The sequence below is a fragment of the Pristis pectinata genome, chromosome 14 (assembly GCF_009764475.1).
Source record: "Pristis pectinata isolate sPriPec2 chromosome 14, sPriPec2.1.pri, whole genome shotgun sequence".
Classification (NCBI taxonomy): Eukaryota; Metazoa; Chordata; class Chondrichthyes; order Rhinopristiformes; family Pristidae; genus Pristis; species Pristis pectinata.
The window spans coordinates 426661-443623 of record NC_067418.1 but is presented as its reverse complement, the minus strand read 5'-3'; the positions used below and the strand labels follow the sequence as shown (position 1 = coordinate 443623).

General features: G+C 49.5%; 3 protein-coding genes across 6 annotated transcripts in view; 2 read left to right on the top strand and 1 right to left on the bottom strand.

Moving 5' to 3' along the window:
• Positions 1-10661, bottom strand: part of sirt3 (sirtuin 3) — a 30509-nt gene extending 19848 nt beyond the window's left edge. Inside the window, exons 1-3 of one of the 4 annotated variants that reach the window (XM_052029536.1) lie at positions 10100-10615; positions 9210-9365; positions 5701-5886 (exon numbers count right to left, since the gene is read on the bottom strand). In XM_052029536.1, the coding sequence (XP_051885496.1) occupies positions 5701-5886; positions 9210-9365; positions 10100-10128 (371 nt within the window). In that variant the 5' untranslated portion in view covers positions 10129-10615. Of the gene's footprint in view, positions 1-5700; positions 5887-9209; positions 9366-10099 lie in introns of all 4 variants that reach the window. The other 3 variants (XM_052029534.1, XM_052029535.1, XM_052029537.1) reach the window with 3 other exon arrangements.
• Positions 57-3241, top strand: LOC127577894 (dispanin subfamily A member 2b-like). Its single transcript, XM_052029538.1, has 2 exons — positions 57-298; positions 2876-3241. The coding sequence occupies exons 1-2, from the start codon at positions 104-106 to the stop codon at positions 3032-3034; spliced, it is 354 nt and encodes a 117-aa protein (XP_051885498.1). The 5' UTR covers positions 57-103; the 3' UTR covers positions 3035-3241.
• A 135-nt stretch (positions 10662-10796) lies between the features above and the next one.
• Positions 10797-16963, top strand: part of psmd13 (proteasome 26S subunit, non-ATPase 13) — a 28267-nt gene continuing 22100 nt past the window's right edge. The window contains exons 1-4 of the mRNA XM_052029533.1: positions 10797-10955; positions 13587-13665; positions 13752-13786; positions 16013-16068. Of these exons, the coding sequence (XP_051885493.1) occupies positions 10858-10955; positions 13587-13665; positions 13752-13786; positions 16013-16068 (268 nt within the window). The 5' untranslated portion in view covers positions 10797-10857. The remainder of the gene's footprint in view (positions 10956-13586; positions 13666-13751; positions 13787-16012; positions 16069-16963) is intronic.

The following is a 16963-nucleotide window of genomic DNA, read 5'->3' as shown; positions in this document are numbered from 1 at the left end:
CTTCGTGCAGCAACATGCACAAAGAGTTTGCTGACACCCTTTATATTGACGTCAAACCTCCCCACTTCCTGCCTACTGACTAGAAGCTGCAATAGAGTTCAAAATGACTGAGCTATTGCTGGAGAATGAACTGGCTTCATTGCCCAAATCCCAGCATCGCCCTGAGGTGCCGTCGACAACAATCACTCTCGGGACAGCTGCTCTACCCGTCAGGGACCACTTTCTCTGGTCACTTTTCAACTTTGCTTACTGCAATTTCTGTTGCCTTGGTTTCCTGGCTTTGGTCTTCTCTGTTAAGGTGAGTTTGTAACTTTAAACATTAACCTGTGACCTCTGTTTCCAGTGGTTGTTCAGTGACCTGAGTTCATTAGTGCCTGTTGGAGGTGTGACTTTCTTTGCTCATGTACTGAGGTGTCATGGGCTGGGACGTGGCCCTGTAGGGGAGGTGTAGGTAGGACAATTGTTTGAACTTGGCTCCTTTTCCCTGTTGGGAGTTGCGATGTTACAGCGGCTGCTTCCACTCGCAGAAAGTCAATCCTTGTCCTGCTCTGGAATGAAATCTTCCCGAGCCACTTAACTGGTTGGGTGGGTCTTGGGTCTCAGTGACGATTAATGTGCGATAATGAGTTACAAGAGAAGGAACAGGTTCTGTATTGACCCAGATCTGTAGTCTGATTTCCAGAAGAGATCTGATAAGGTAGTGGATCAGATTTTATGGGAAATAACTGCTTGTGTACAGCAGGAAACATTTGTGTTCAGAAGACTGACTTTCCTGCTCTCCAGCCAGAGTCATAGAGCAACACAGCATGGATACAGGCCTTTGGCCCAACCAGTTCATGCTGACCATGGTGCCCACCAGCTAGACTCAATTTCCTGTGTTTGGCCCAGAAGAAGCATAATTCAGTCTTCTGATTGACCATATGTAACCAGGGGTGTGCTGCTGAGACCAGGGCCTCGACCTCCCCAAATTGTAGAAATGAAAGTACTGCAGCTAAATTTGTTGACAAAGGTCAGTAGGAAAGTAGCGTAGGAGGTAGAAAGGCAAAGATCTGACTATAATGTGGGAAAGTGACATTCTCATTTGTGATAGGGGAAGTTGGAAGAGCAGCATGTTATTTAAATGGTGAGAGATTAGAGGGATCTGGTGACTTGCAGAAGGCTGGTATGCATGTACAATAAGTAATTAGGAAAGCTACTGATGTTGTTTGATGCTTGGGGGAATTGAATGCTATAGGTGGGAGATGTACTTCAGTATGTAGGGCTTTGGTAAGACCACATGGGGACTGTGGATGGGACCCATCAGAATCGGGTTTATTATCACTGTGACATGAAATTTACTGTTTTGCAGCAATAGTACAGTGCAAAAACAAATCTACAGGTTTAAAAAAAATCAATAGTGCAAAAAAAGGAATAATGAGGTAGTGTTCATGGATTGTTCAGAAATCTGATGGTGGAGGGGAAGAAGCTGTGCCTGAATCATTGAGAGTGGGTCTTCAGGCTCCTGTACCACCTCCCTGATGGTAGTAATGTGAAGAGGGCATGTACTGGGTGGTGAGGGTCCTTAATGAAGGATGCTGCTTCCTTGAGGCACTGCTGCTTCTTGAAGATGTCCTCTATGGAAAGGAGGGTTGTGCCCATGATGGAGCTGGCTGAGTCTATGACCCTTTACAGCCTCTTGTGATCCTGAGCACTGGAGCCTCCATACCAGTCAGGATGTTCTCCACTGTACATCTGTAGAAATTTGTAAGTCTTTGACATACCAAATCTCTTCAAACTCCTAATGAAGTAGAGTGACTGGCATGCCTTCATGATTGCATCAATGTGTTGGGCCCAGGAACTTGAAGCTGAAGACTACTGGTTTATTTAATGTTTTAGAGGTTGTTTGAACATGTATACTAGACTAATGGCTGGAATGGGCAAATTGCCTTGAGAAAGGCCTGGGCTTGTATCTGCAGAGTCTAGAGGTCTGATGCTGGGAAATATTAGAACTAAAGCACCATACAGATCTCCTGACTTCATGGCTATTCATGACTATTCCCAATTCCCCTTGGAAGGTTGTGGTGAGCTGCTCTCTTGAACCACTGCAGTCCTTCTACTGAAGATACATCAACAGTGCTGTTATAGCACAGGCCCTTTGGCCCATGTCTGTGCTGGCCATCAAACCAATTGAAACTAATCCCATCAAGACGCATGTGGTCTATATCCATCCATTCCTTGCATCTTGTCCCTGTGTAAATATATCTTGAATGTTGCTATTGTATCTAGCAGTGCACTGCAAGCACCTACCACTTTTTTAAAAAAAACACAATTTGCTTTGCACATCTACTTTTAAACTTCCCTTTCTCACCTTAAACCTATGCCCTCTACTATTTGACATTTCCACCCTGGGGAAAAAGACTGACTGTCTACCCTACCTATGCCTCTAATTTTATGTACCTCTATCAGGTTGCCCCTCAGCCTTGGATGCTCCATAGAAAACAACCAAGTTTGTCCAACCTCCCCTTGCCCTCTAATCCAGGCCACATCCTAGTGAACCTCTTCTGCACCCTCTCCAAAGCCTCCACATCCTTCCTGTAATGTAGTGACTGGGACTGCACACAATGCTCCAAATGTGGCCTAACCAAAAGTTCCTGTTGGAAGGATCCAACGGTGATTTTAAAAAGATGTGACTATTTTCAAGGAAGAACAGTGGTTCCAGTGCCCTGCCCTTCTACAGGCATTCTGTTTGGCAGATGTTTGTCTGTTGTGGCAACGTGGGTGGGAATGCTTCAGTCAGTTTGCTGGAGGCTGTTGGGTTTCCATGATTTCCAGCTGCAGTGAGTGCTGCTGAGTTCTGGAGCCTCGTGTACTGATATTCTTTCTGTTCTATCTGCAGGCCAGAGACCAGAAAGTCTTGGGAGATATTTACAGCGCAAACCATTATGGTTCCACATCCAAAGCACTGAATCTGGCAGCCACAATTCTGTCTGTCCTCATGTTTGTGATTGTTTTTGGGCTGCTGGTTGCTGGGGTGATTAACATCCACCCTAAATGAGGACTGAGATCGTCAGTCGGTGATGACCCACCAAATGGGTTGATGAGAAGTAGTTCCGGGCTTCCCTTCTCCTTCTGCATGTGTTTGGATGGTGGAATTTCTGCTGAGCTACTGACTTCAGAGTTCCAAATGACTTAAAATCTACACTGTCATCTGGAGATGCTGTACACTGTAGTTCTAATAAACTACCATATGTCAAAATTAAAATGGTGCTTATCAGGTGTTTGTACAGCACAAATATAGCCTACAGTATAGATATTCCAATCCCATTTATCAGCGTTTGGTCTATTATAATCTGTACATTGGTGATTAGTGCTTGTGTGTTCTGAGTCTCTGCACCATCACCCACTTGGGAATGTGTTCCAGATTTCAGCCTCTCCTCTGGGTGAAGAAAATTCCTCTTCAGATCTCCCAAACTTCTTGTTTTTGCCCTAGATCTATGGCCTCTAGTTATGGGCACTTCTGGTATGGGAAACATTTCCTAAGGGTATCGTTAGATAGAGAGAACTTTGTGGGTTTATTCAGTCTGAGCTTGAGTTTCGCCTTGCAGAGTCAGGAATTGCAGCCAGAGTTGGAGCAGGACCTTTGAACAGAGGTGAGTCTCTGTGCCTGAGCTTGAGTTTCATCTTGCAGGAGTCTAAATGAGGCACATTTGCAAATTGTTACCAGTTGATTGGCTTTATTAACAGCAGCAAATAAAGGCAAGGCAGATGTAAGCAAAGCAGCTATTGTTGTAGTGGCTCAAGAGACTTTGGTGTGAAGAAGTGAAGGTAAGTATCTGGTAAGTTTCTTTCTTGCTGTGCTGTTCCCTTTAGTGCCAGGACAGTAGTGAGAATGGCTCCAGGGTCAGTGGTGTGTTCAGCTTGAGATGGAGTTCTGGGAAACATCCAGTCTCCCTGATAACTACATCTGCATGTGGTGCATCCAGCTGCAGCTGGATGACCTTTGGCTCCTATGGGACAATGAGGAGTACATAGTTAAAGAGCTATAGGAAGGCAGTCACTCTGAAGCTGCAGGAGGCAGGTAGCTGGATGACTCAGGAGAAGGATGGAGAATAGGCAGGTAGTGCAGAGTACCCCTGTGACCATTCCCCTCAATAACAGATACCCCTTTGGATACTGTTGTTGGGGGGGGGGGGGAAGTTGGCCTACCAGAGGAAAGCCACAGTGACCAGATCTCTGGCACTGAGCCTGGTCATGTGGTGCAGAAGAGAAGAGGGCAGTGGTGATAGGGGATTCCATAGTAAGGGGGGCAGACAGGAGATTGTGGACATGAAAGAGACTCCCAGATGGTATGTTGCCTCCCTGGTGCCAGGGTCAGGGACATCTTGGATTGGGTCCACAGCATTCTGAAGGGGAGGGTGAACATCCAGAGGTTGTAGTACATATTAGTACCAATGACATGGGTAGGAAAAGAGATGAGGTTCTAAAGAGGGATTATAGGGAGTTGGGTAGGAAGCTGAAAAACAGGACCTCAAGGGTAGTAATCTCTGGATTACTGCCTGTGCCAATGAGGGTAAGAATAGGATGATTTGGCAGATGAATGTGTGGCTGAGAAATTGGTGCAAGGGCAGGCTTTCAGATTTGTTGATCATTGGGAAGGTACAACCTGTACAAAAGGAACAGGTTACACCTGAACTGGAGGGGGACCAATATTCTTGCAGGCAGGTTTGCTAGAGCTGTTGGGGAGGGTTTAAACTAGTTCAGCTGGGGGATGGGAACCCAAGCAATAGGTCAGAGGTTGGTGCATTTAGTGTACAAGTAGATGCAGTGTAGAAAGACTGAGGGAGGACAGGCAGTTGAAAGGGCAAAATTGCAGTCAGTTGGATGGGCTGAAGTGTGTCTACTTTAATGCGAGAAGTATCAGGAACAAGGCTGATGAACTTAGAGCGTGGGTAAGTACATGGAACTATGATGTGGTGGCCATTAGAGACTTGGTTGTCACAAGGGCAGGAATGGCTGCTGGATATTCCAGAGTTTAGATGTTTCAAAGGGGATAGGGATGGAGGTAAGAGAGTGGCTTTGCTGATCAGGGACAGTATCACAGCTGTAGAAAGGGAGGACATCCTGGTTGGATAGTCCACTGAGTCAGTGTGGGTGGAAGTCAGAAACAGGAAGGGAACGATCACTCTATTGGGAGAATTCTACAGCCACCACCCACCCCCACCCTGCCCCATTAGCAGCAGAGATGCTGAGGAGCAGATCGGGAGGCAGATTTGAGATGTGCAAAAATAACAGGGTTGTCATGAGTGATTTCAACTTTCCTAACATTGATTGGCACCCCCTTAGTGTAAAGGGGATAGATGGGGTAGAGTTTGTTAGGTGTCCAGGAAGGATTCCTGACTGTGTGGACAGGCTGACTAGAGAAGCCATTCTGGACCTGGTACTAGGCAATGAGCCTGATCAGGTTTCAGAATCTCTTGGTGTAGAGCTCCCTCTACACCATCCCATCACACAGTCTGAGGATTGGCACAGCACAGATTGGACACTATTCCCCCTGTTCTGTCCTGTCACTCTGAGGGCAGTAGATACACTCACCACCTGTGCATGATGATCAGGCTTGGGCAAGCATCTGATTTCATTGGCTAATATTCCCAGTCAGAACCGTCAGTCATGCATTTTGCCCTCCCACTAGAACCCACAGCTGGTCAGCTTTGACTCTTGTACCTGAAATCAGGGATTCCACTGGGCGTACTAATCCCTGCACCACACATCACCACGACCTTGCTGCATTTCTTGCTCAGAATGAGCCTCGTTATGTCTTGCAGTGACTGCACCTTCTCATCACTGCTGCTTCCACTGAAGATGTACCGGACCGGAGGGGAGATCAACTGAGAGTTCACACAGTGGTTTCTGTAGAGAGAAAATATTCAGCTGATGCCAATGGAGAGAGAATAAAACAGGATTGGTGCAGACTTGGAATGAAAGGAAGTTGGATAGGGAATTGACAAAACAGACTGGGAGGGATGTTCCCTGGGATGTGCAGGGACCACTGCTATTTGTTGATGGGACCCGAATATGGGGGCACAGGGTAGTAAAATTTCAGGATGTTCAGATGATAGACATTGAAGTGTGATTGAGTAAGGTGAAAAGACACTGCAAGAGGTGGGCAGAATGGGTGGGGAAAGGTAGCTGGAATTCAGCAGGTTCATGGCAGAAAGAACAACATTGATCAATGGGCACAGAACTAATGGGTGTGGAGCAACAGGACAGGAGGGCACTTGGTAAAGCAGATGTCTTCCTGGGCTTTAAGGGGAGACAAGTGCATGTTACACTGAACCAGCAGTGCATTGGTTAAACCACAGCTAGAGTTCTACCTCCAGATCTCGGCACCACACTTGAAAGGATGTGAATATTGCCATGGGGACATGAGAAGTAGGTGTCATGACGACAACCTTTCCCTCAATGTCAGTAAAACAAAAGAGCTGGTCATTGACCAAGAAAGGGGGCAGTGTACATGCAGCAATCGATATCAACGGTGCTGAGGTTGAGATGGTTGAGAGTTTCAAGTTCCTAGGAATGAACATCAATAACCTGTCCTGGTCCAACCACGTAGATGCCAGGGCTGAGAAAGTTCACCAGTGCCTCTACTTCCTCAGAAGTTTGGCATATCCCCTTTGACACTCACCAACTTCTATTGATGCATAGCAGACGGTTATAGGCTCAGCCAGCTCCATCATGGGCACAACCCTCCTCACCATTGATGACATCTTCACAAGGTGGTGACTCAAGGCAGCAACATCCCTCATTAAGGACCCTCACCACCTGAGACACACTTTCTTCATGTTACTACCATTGGGGAGGAGGTACAGGAACCTGAAGACCCACACTCAATGTTTCAGGAACAGCTTCTTCCCCTTCCCCCCATCAGATTTCAGAACGGTCCATGAACACTATCTTGGTATTCCTCTTGCACTATTTTTTGGTAATGTAGTAATTTGTCTTGCACTGTACTGCTGCTGCAAAACAACAAATTTCACAATGTACGTCAGTGATGATAAATCTGATACAGGCCCAGACATCAAAGGCTCTTTGCACATTCATCCTTTCATTCCTGGGATCATTCTTCTGAACCTCCTCTGCACCCTCTCCAGGACCAGCACATCTTTCCTTTGATGCAGGGTCTGAAATTGCTCTCAATAACCCCACCCACTTCTCTCTTATAAACCACACCTTGCTATACCCTTTTATACCCTTGCCCATCAGGTCACCCCCCCCCCCCCCCCCCCCCCCCCCCCCCCCCAGCCTCCCTTGCTCCATGGGAAGAAAACTTAGCCTATTTAATCTCTCTCTGTAACTAAACTGCTTCAATCCAGGTAACACCCTGATGAGACACAAGAGACTGCAGATGCTGGAATCTAGAGCAAAAGATAAACTGCTGAAAGAACTCTGGGTCAAGCAGTGTCTGTGGAGGCGAAGGGATGGTTGATGTTTTGGGCTGAGACCCTGCATCAAGACTGTCCAAGTCCTGATGAAGGATCTCAACCTGAAAAGTACTTCCGCAGAATCCAAGGATTTTTGGAAGATTACAACTACTACATTCACTTTTTAGGGTCACTAGGTAAGGAACATCAGTCTTCAGGCCCATTATGTTGCCTGATACCAAATCTCCAGTGAGGCTGATTTTGTGTAATTCCTCTCATTTTTAAAGTCTTATTATTATAACATGAAAGGTCATTTGGCCCATCAAGTCCATGCTGGGCCACAGAACATTCCTGTCAAATCCCATCGTCCCAATGTTCCTGTCACCTATTTTCTCATTCATGTCCATTAAGTTCTCCACCCCTCCCTGACCTCCTCTGCTTCTTCTACCACCACCCACCTATACTAGGGGTAATTAACTACCACCCCACACGTCTTTGGGATGTGGGAGGAGATCGGAGCACCCAGGGAAATCACCAGAGAATGTTCAAACTCCACATAGACAGCATTGAAGGTTGGGATCAAACCCAGGCCATTGGAGCTGTGAATCCAGGGACAAGGGAACAGCAGCTCCAGGTTAGATTGCAGAAGCTGTGGCTTTGCAGCAAATACAAGCTTTAGCAGATGTGGTACAGAGAAGAGAATGGAGGACGGTTGTTCCTGGTCCTCTCCAGCCTGTCCTGGTCAAATCACGTGGATGCCATGGCCAAGAAAGCTCACCAGCGCCTCTACTTCCTCAGGAGGCTGAAGAAATTTGGTTTTTCCTCTTTGACTCTCACCAACTTTTACTGAACTTGCACCATAAAAAGCATCTTATCTGGACATATCACGGCTTGGTACGGTAACTGCAGAGTTGTGGATGCAGCCCAGTGCATCATGGACACCAGCCTCCCCTCCTTGGACTCTGTCTTTACCTCTCGTTGTCTTGGTGAAGCAGCCAGCATAATCAAAGACCCCACCCGGGACATTCTCTCTTCTCTCCTCTTCCATCGGGTAGAAGAGACAGGAGCCTGAGGGCACATACCACCAGACTTAAGGACAGCTTCTGTGATAAGACTATTGAATGGTTCCCTTATACAATGAGATGGACTATGACCTCACGATCTACCTTGTTGTGACCTTGCACCTTATTACAGTGCACTTTCCCTGTAGCTGTGACACTTTACTCTGTACTGTTATTGTGTTTACCTGTACTAACTCAATGTAACTGCACTGTGCAATGAATTGACCTGTACGATCGGTTTGTAAGAAACTTTTCACTGTATCTTGGTACAAGTGACAATATTAAACCAATACCAAGAGCTGATGGTCAAGGATAAAGTGCCAAGTTTTATTTTACCGATTTTTCTGAATTCAGTGGAATGAATAGAGAAACTTTAAAAGAACAAAGTTACTATTCTTGGAAATTCACTATCTGCAAGGCAGGTGTAAACCAAATCAATTGGGACCTTCCAAAGGGAAATGGATTGGCATCAAAGGAACACAGGACAGTGGGGAAAGGCTGGGGGCTGCAACTGACCATTTTGTTTTAAATAGGAGCTGGGGCAAGAAACAGTACCTATGAATTGGTGCAGTACAACAACAGGACCTGGGTGTACACAGAGTGTGAGAAGGCAATGTTCAGAGGTCAGTTACTGACCTTATCCTGGGTTTCATAAACAGAAAAAAAGAGTACGAATTCAGAAAGGTCGTCGAAATTGCAAGAAACACTGGCGAGGCCACAACTCTGTCTGTGCTGTGGAGATTCTACGTACCTTGAAGTCTTCCTGTGCGACTGTCTGTCTGGAGTAGCTTCAGACAAAGTCTCAGCTCGGAAATGCTGGAAACGGCTGAATTTACACTGCAACTGCGGAGGGACAAATAGACGCGGCGGAGTGCAGAGAATTCGAAGACAGATTGCAAAACGCATCCTGTAAACGGGAACAAAGACAATTATTTCACCCGGGTATCAGCTGTGCCTCAGAGGGACACGGTCTCAAGTCGAAGTCCCACTCTCTTCACCACAAAGTCACTCCCGTGCAGTGCGGCACCGTTGCTGGGGCAGCGTGTACTGCCCATCTGATCGGTGCTGTTGGGTAGAACTTGCCCAGCAACTTCGTGACGGTGATGAACTCAAAACACGCAGCTGAAACTCAGCGACACAGGACTTCGGTCTGAAACTGCTGCAATACTCAGCTGCTGCAGGTTCAAAGTTGACCACAGCCTGTGCGGAGAAAATAACCAGCGATCTCCCTCAGTGCGGCGCTCCCTCACTGCGGCGCTCCCTCAGCACCGCCCCCCCGCACAGTGCGGCGCTCCCTCAGCACCGCCCCTCCCTCACTGCGGCGCTCCCTCAGCACCGCCCCCCCGCACAGTGCGGCGCTCCCTCAGCACCGCCCCTCCCTCACTGCGGCGCTCCCTCAGCACCGCCCCCCCCCCCGCCCAGTGCGGCGCTCCCTCAGCACCGCCCCCCCCCCCCCCGCACAGTGCGGCGCTCCCTCAGCACCGCCCCCCCCCCGCACAGTGCGGCGCTCCCCCCGCACCGCCCCCCCCCCCCCGCACAGTGCGGCGCTCCCTCAGCACCGCCCCCCCCCCCGCACAGTGCGGCGCTCCCTCAGCACGGCGCGGCGCTCCCTCTTTATGCTCAGTCACGGCTCGTTTTTACCTCCGACTCTGCAGGGCTCCCGGTTGCATCACGTGACAGAACGCCGACCTACCGTAAATCCCCAAGACACGCCGCCCAACAACAAGACACAAAACACAACATACGCGCTGTAATAGGAATACTTTCGTTGCATTTAATGACGTTAAAGAACGGGCTGGGCCCAGGCCTGGTGTGTTTCATTGGACATTGTCTCCGCTGTTTTTGTTGTACGGGATTAGGTTAATTACGGATGTCGGTGTTTTACGGTACTTGTTTATTTCGCCTCCTGCGTCGCCCCCTCTCCAGGTCACATTCACTAGGTAGATTACGGTAGTTCACACAGATCCCGATCTGTGCGCATGACGGTACAGCAGAAGGTCAGTTAAATCAGCAGACCCATCAGCTCCTACACGCTATGGATTACGGTAGAACAGACTCTCTATGCCTGTACTAGGTAGATTACGGTAGAACGGACTGACGGGCTCCTGTAGTGGGTGGATGACTCATCAGACCCACTGTCCCTATTATCTATGGATTACGGTAGTGTGGATTGACGGGCGCCTGTAGTCGGTGGATTACGTCATCAGACCCTTTTGCCCCTTCTCTCCATGGATTACGGTAGGACGGGCAGCGGGCGCCTGTGGTGTTTGGATTACGTCAGCAGACCCTTCTGCCCCTATACTCCATGGATTACGGTAGGACGGGCAGCGGGCGCCTGTGGTGGGTGGATTACGACACCGGAAGCTGGTCCTTCTTTTCCGGTACGGACGGCAGGCGCCATGCGGGATGTCAGCAGTTTTCTGCAGCAGCAGCAGAGCGGCGGCGGCGCGGAGCTGGGCCGGGAATGGCACTGCATGGAGGAGCTGTACAACAAGAAGTGAGCGCCCGCCCGAGCTCCCCCCGCGGGACTCCGCGCTCGGCCTCCTCTCGGCGGCCCCGGGTCTGGTCACTGGGCTGGGGCTGGGCCCGGGCCCAGGGGGAGCCCGGGGCCCGGGGGGGGTCCGGGGGCCTCTGCCCCTCTGCCCCTCTGAACCCTCCTGCCCGGGAACCTGTCCCGGTGCCACATCAGTGCTGACGTTCCTGCCTCGCCCTCCGCACACGGGCCACCCTCGGGTCCCGATAGAACCTCTCACCTTAAACCTGTGCCCTCTGGCTCTTCATTCCCCAACCCTGGGGAAAGACTGAGCGCACTCACCCTGTCTGTGCCCCTCATGATTTTACACACCTCAAAATGAAACCCCTCAGTCTCCTACTCAACCTCTCTCCATAACTCAGTGCCTCGAATCTCGGCAACATCCTCATCAATCTCTGCGCTCCTTCCGGCCTAATGACATCCTTCCTATAGCAGGGTGACCAAAACTGAACACAATACTCAGTGCAGTCACACCAACATCTTTTACAACTATGACATAACATCCCAGTCCTTTACTCAGTGCCCTGACTGATGAAGGCCAGCGTGCCAAAAGCCGTCTTTGCTAACCTGTCTACCTGTGACTCCACTTTCAGTGAACTATGTACCTGTACTCCGAGGTCCCTCAGTCCCACAACACTCCCCAGGGCCTGACCATTCACTCGTACAAGTCCCACTCTGGTTTGACTTCCTGAAATGTAACACTTGCCACTTACCCGAATTGAAAGCCATTTGTCAATCCTCAGCCCATTTACTAATCAAGAACCCCCTTCTTCACTGTCTACTATACCACCTATTTTAGTATCATCTGCAGACTTACTAACAATGCAATGTACATTCACATCCAGATCATGTATATAAATAATGAGCAACAAATGCCCCAGCACTGACCCCTGAGGTACACCACTGGTCACAGGTCTCCAGTCCAAGAAACAACCTTCAACCATCACCCTCTGCTTCCTACCACTGAGCCAATTCTGAATCCAATCTACTATCTCTCCCTTGATCCCATGCGATCTAACTTTTCAGACCAACCTACTATGAGGGACCTTGTCAAATGCCTTGCTAATGTCCATATTGACATCCACTGTCCAAACCTTTTGGTTACCTCTGAAAAACTAACAGATTTGTCAGATGTGACTTCCTGCTTACAAAGCCGTACTATCTCTAATCAGACTTTGTCTCTCCAACTGCTGGTACACCCTGTCCCTCAGAATCTCCTCCAGTATGTTAGCCATCACTGATGTCAGACTCACCAGTGTGTAGTTCCCTGGTTTGTCTTTGTTGCCCTTCATAAAATAAGATAAGCTATCTTTATTAGTCACATGTACATCGAAACACACAGTGAGATGCATCTTTTTGCGTAGAGTGTTCTGGGGGCAGCCCACAAGTGTCGCCGTGCTTCTGGCGCCAACATAGTATGCCCACAACTTCCTAACCTGTATGAATGTGGGAGGAAACCGGAGCACCCGGAGGAAACCCACGTAGACACGGGGAGAACATACAAACTCCTTACAGACAGCAGCCGGAATTGAACCTGGGTCGCTGGCGCTGTAAAGTGCTACACTAACCACTACACTACTCTGTTCTTCCGGAGCTTCACCTGTGGTTAAAAGTGAAAAAAATATCTCTGCAAGAGCCTCCGCAACTTCTTCCCGAGCTTCTCACAAGGTCCGAGGATGCACTCGGTCAGGCCCTGGGGATTTATCACCTTAATCTGCTTTAAGACTGCCAATATTTCCTCCTTTGTAATTTGTATGTGGTCCAAGACATCACCACTTGGATGCACTATAGAAAGTATCCCTTCAGCTTGTCTCTCAGCCTGGTATGGTAACTCTCAGCTCTGGACCGACAGAACCTGCAGAGAGCGGTAAACACTGCCCCGTCCGTCACAGGCTCCTCACCTCCTTCCATCCAGTCCACCTTCACCGTGCGTTGCTTCAGGAAGGCTGACAGTGTCGTCAGGGACACCTGCCACTTGGTCGTTCCCTTTTCTCTCTCCTACCTTCTGGGAGAAGATACAGGAGCTTTAAAGTCTGGACGTCCAGACTTCTTTCCCACTGATATCGGATTCCTGAACTAATCACCCCTTTCCCAGTGGTGCTGCCACATTCTCGGACTCTTAACTCCACTCTCATTTATTGCCTTATTGTCACTTCAGCATTTCTCTTTGTACGACCAGATTGCACTAACGGTCTACGCCATTTCCATTGTTTTTGCACGTTGTATTTATTATTACTGTTACACGAACAAGGAATTTCATTGCACCCTGGTGTATATGACAGTAAACTAATCTGATCCGTCAGCTGAGCCAATGATGATGGATGCTAATTTGGGGGAGTTTTCCTCCCCCCCCATGTTTGACCCGTTACCATAACCACCACTACCACACAGACCTTGGGGTTGGTGTTGATGCCACCCAGGATCACTGCCTCTGGTGGGTCTGTCCTGTTGGTGGGATCATGTGTTGTTGTGAGGTTCCCTTGATTTCACAAGGAGAGGGTGGGTCTGTCTTGCATTTTCCGCATCCACGTTGTGCTGTGTTGGGTTTTGCTGCTGTTTTTCTGCTCTTTCTCACACTGCCCTTTCGAACCGCAGACTCTGGCACCAGCTCACTGTCCAACTGCAGAACTTTGTCCAAAACCCCTGCTTTGCCACTGGCGATGGTTTAATTAAGGTAGGCAGCTTGGTCAAGATGCATTTTTAAATAATTATTTTAACTTGCTCTTTCTACTTCTATAATTAGATTGTTTTCTTTTTCAGCTGTATGAAAATTTTATTAGTGAATTTGAACACAGGTGAGAGGTTTATAGCTCTTAATTCATGAATTTTATGCTGTGAAAATTACTGCACAATTCCCTTTCAAGGCCTTACAGAAAAACCTCAAAGTCATGAATTTTCAGCACAGAAACTGGCCCTTTCAGCCCATCTCGTCCGTGCCGACTGTGCTGCATGCCTGTCTATGCTAATCCCACTTGGCCGCATTAGGCCCATGTCCCTCTCCCTTTCCTCTCCATGTACTTGTCCAAATGTCTTTTAAATAGTGTCATTCTGTCTGCCTTCACCACCCCTTGGGCACTTGTTCCAGGTACTCACCACCCTCTGTGTGAAAGACTTCCCCTATGCTCTCCTTTAAATTTATCCCCTTTCATTTTAAACATGTGCCCCCCAGTTCTAGACTCTCATGAAAAGCATTCTAACTATCTTATTTTTTCCCCTTTATAAACCTCTAAAATGTCACCCCTCGGACTCCTGCGATCCAGTGAGAACAACCCCAGTCTCTCCTTAAAACTACAGCTCTGCATTCCAGGCAACACCCTGGTGAATCCCTCCTGCACTCTCTCTATTGCTCCCATGTCCTTGGCCATACCGAGGCAGGCTCGGGACCTTAGTGTCAGATGAGCAGATGTTTTTGGATTAATGCACACTACTCTAATTCGCTTTATAAAAATGTGTAACAAATATGATGCCTCATTCAGTGAACCAGGTAATGCATCGTGGAAAGGGGGGCCCCGGTGGGGGTGGGGAGGGGAGTGTGGGGAGTGGGGCCCTGTGAGTGGGAGGGGAGGGTGGTGGGTGGGAGGGAGAGGGGTACTGTGGTTCTGGGGGAGTGGATGGGGAGGCAGTGGGGCCCAGAGGGAGTGGAGGGGGGGGTGGGGCCCAGGGGGAGTGGAGGGGGAGGGAGAGGGGTGCTGTGGTTCTGGGGGAGTGGAAGGGGAGGCAGTGGGGCCCAGGGGGAGTGGAGGGGAGAGGTGGGGCCCACGGGGAGGGGAGGGGGACGGAGAGGAGAGGGAGAGGGAGAGGGGCGCTGTGGTTCTGGGGGAGTGGATGGGGAGGCAGTGGGGCCCAGGGGGAGTGGAGGGGGGGTGGGGCCCAGGGGGAGGGGAGGGGAGAGGTGGGGCCCACGGGGAGGAGAGGGAGAGGGGCGCTGTGGTTCTGGGGGAGTGGATGGGGAGGCAGTGGGGCCCAGGGGGAGTGGAGGGGGGGGGTGGGGCCCAGGGGGAGGGGAGGGAGAGGGGCGCTGTGGTTCTGGGGGAGTGGATGGGGAGGCAGTGGGGCCCAGGGGGAGTGGAGGGGGGGGTGGGGCCCAGGGGGAGGGGAGGGAGAGGGGCACTGTGGTTCTGGGGGAGTGGATGGGGAGGCAGTGGGGCCCAGGGGGAGTGGAGGGGGAGGGAGAGGGGCACTGTGGTTCTGGGGGAGTGGAAGGGGAGGCAGTGGGGCCCAGGGGGAGTGGAGGGGGAGGGAGAGGGGCACTGTGGTTCTGGGGGAGTGGAAGGGGAGGCAGTGAACATCATCTGATGAGGTAGATGCCAAACCATTGGGATTGCTGAGTGGTCAGATAGTGGATTATTGGAGTTTTACAGCATCAACGGAGAGAGTTGTTGAGACCAATCCCATCTTGGTTCATCACCTTCTGTAACTGAGTGCTGCAGGTTAAATGTTGTGGGGGTTCTCTCTCCACCTCCCTTTCAAGCAGTGAGTACCGGCTCCACCAGTCATCCTCAGGTGAAAAATTCCCCTCCATTCCGCTCTCATCCTTCCCCTTATCTTAGGTCTGGTTACTGACCTTTCTGCTAAAGGGGACGGGTTCTTCCTGCTTGTAAATTTGCACTTTTGGGGATCTCTGTGTTTGAATCCCAGACCGTGTTTCCCTTCCTCTCCATGTCTGCCCCCAGACGCTGGGCCACCCCGTCTGCTCCCTGCTTTCAGTTGCTGTGGGAGCTTACTGTGCACAAATTGGGTGCTGCATTTACTACATCATAACTGGGGTTACGCTTCAGAAAACTTCAGCTACAGTTCACCTTTTGGTGTTGTGACCAGGGCTGGTGTTTACGTCCACATATTCCCAGCTCTACAGACAGGGAAATGTAGATTAGGCTGACAGCTCACAGGATTTTGAGCTGTAAAACCCTTGGAATGAGAGTGAGGGGCAGACTTGGAATGGCAAAATATATTTTGCTGAAATATTGTTCCTGCTGTAAATCTAAACTCTGGATTAAAGCTTTTGCAATGTGCTGTTACAGGATTAACCCTCTGTCCCTTGTGGAGATCGTTCTACATGTGGTGCGGCAAATGACAGGTGAGTGTTTCTCTGGCCAGAGGAAGAGCAAAAATCTACCAACATAAGCTCCAGGACATCAGTGGATTGCAGCGTTCAGTGTTGGAGGGGAGGCTTTCCTGATCCCGTTGCCCTCTGTATGGGGAAGTTTCCTGGAATTACTGGATTGGCTCAGCTATAGTTCTGAGATTCCATCCCTTTCCTCTGGATTCCTCCATTCTGGGATCAATTCTGTTAATCACTTCAAACACTTTTGTTCATTCTTTGAGGAACAGAAACCCAGTCTGTGCAGCCTATCCATGTCAGTTAACCCTTTGGGTTTTCTAGATACTGCTAGATCTGTGTTAAAACATAGAACATTACGGCACAGTACAGGCCCTTCGGCCCACAATGTTGTGCCGCCATTTTATCCTGCTCTAAGATGTATCTAACTCTTCCCTCCCACATAGCCCTCCATTTTTCTATCATTCATGCGTCTATCTAAGGGTCTCTTAAATGTCCCTAATGTATCTGCCCCCACAACCTCTGCCGGCAGTGTGTTCCACGCACCCACCACTCTCTGTGGGGAAAAAAAACTTGCCCTAACATCCCCCTTATACCTTCCTCCAATCACCTTAAAATTATGTCCCCTCGTGTTAGCCAGTGTCGCCCTGAGAAAAAGTCTCTGACTGTCCACTCGATCGATGCCTCTTATCATCTTGTACACCTCTGTCAAGTCACCACTCATCCTCCAATTGATCCAATCAAATAATGGGATCTGGCCATTTTAAACCCCCAAATTAACCTACCCGTACATCTTTCGAACGTGGGAGGAAACCGGAGCACCCGGAGGAAACCCACGCAGACATGGGAGAATGTACAAACTCCTTACAGACAGCGACGGGAATTGAACCCCGATCGCTGGTGCTGTGATAGC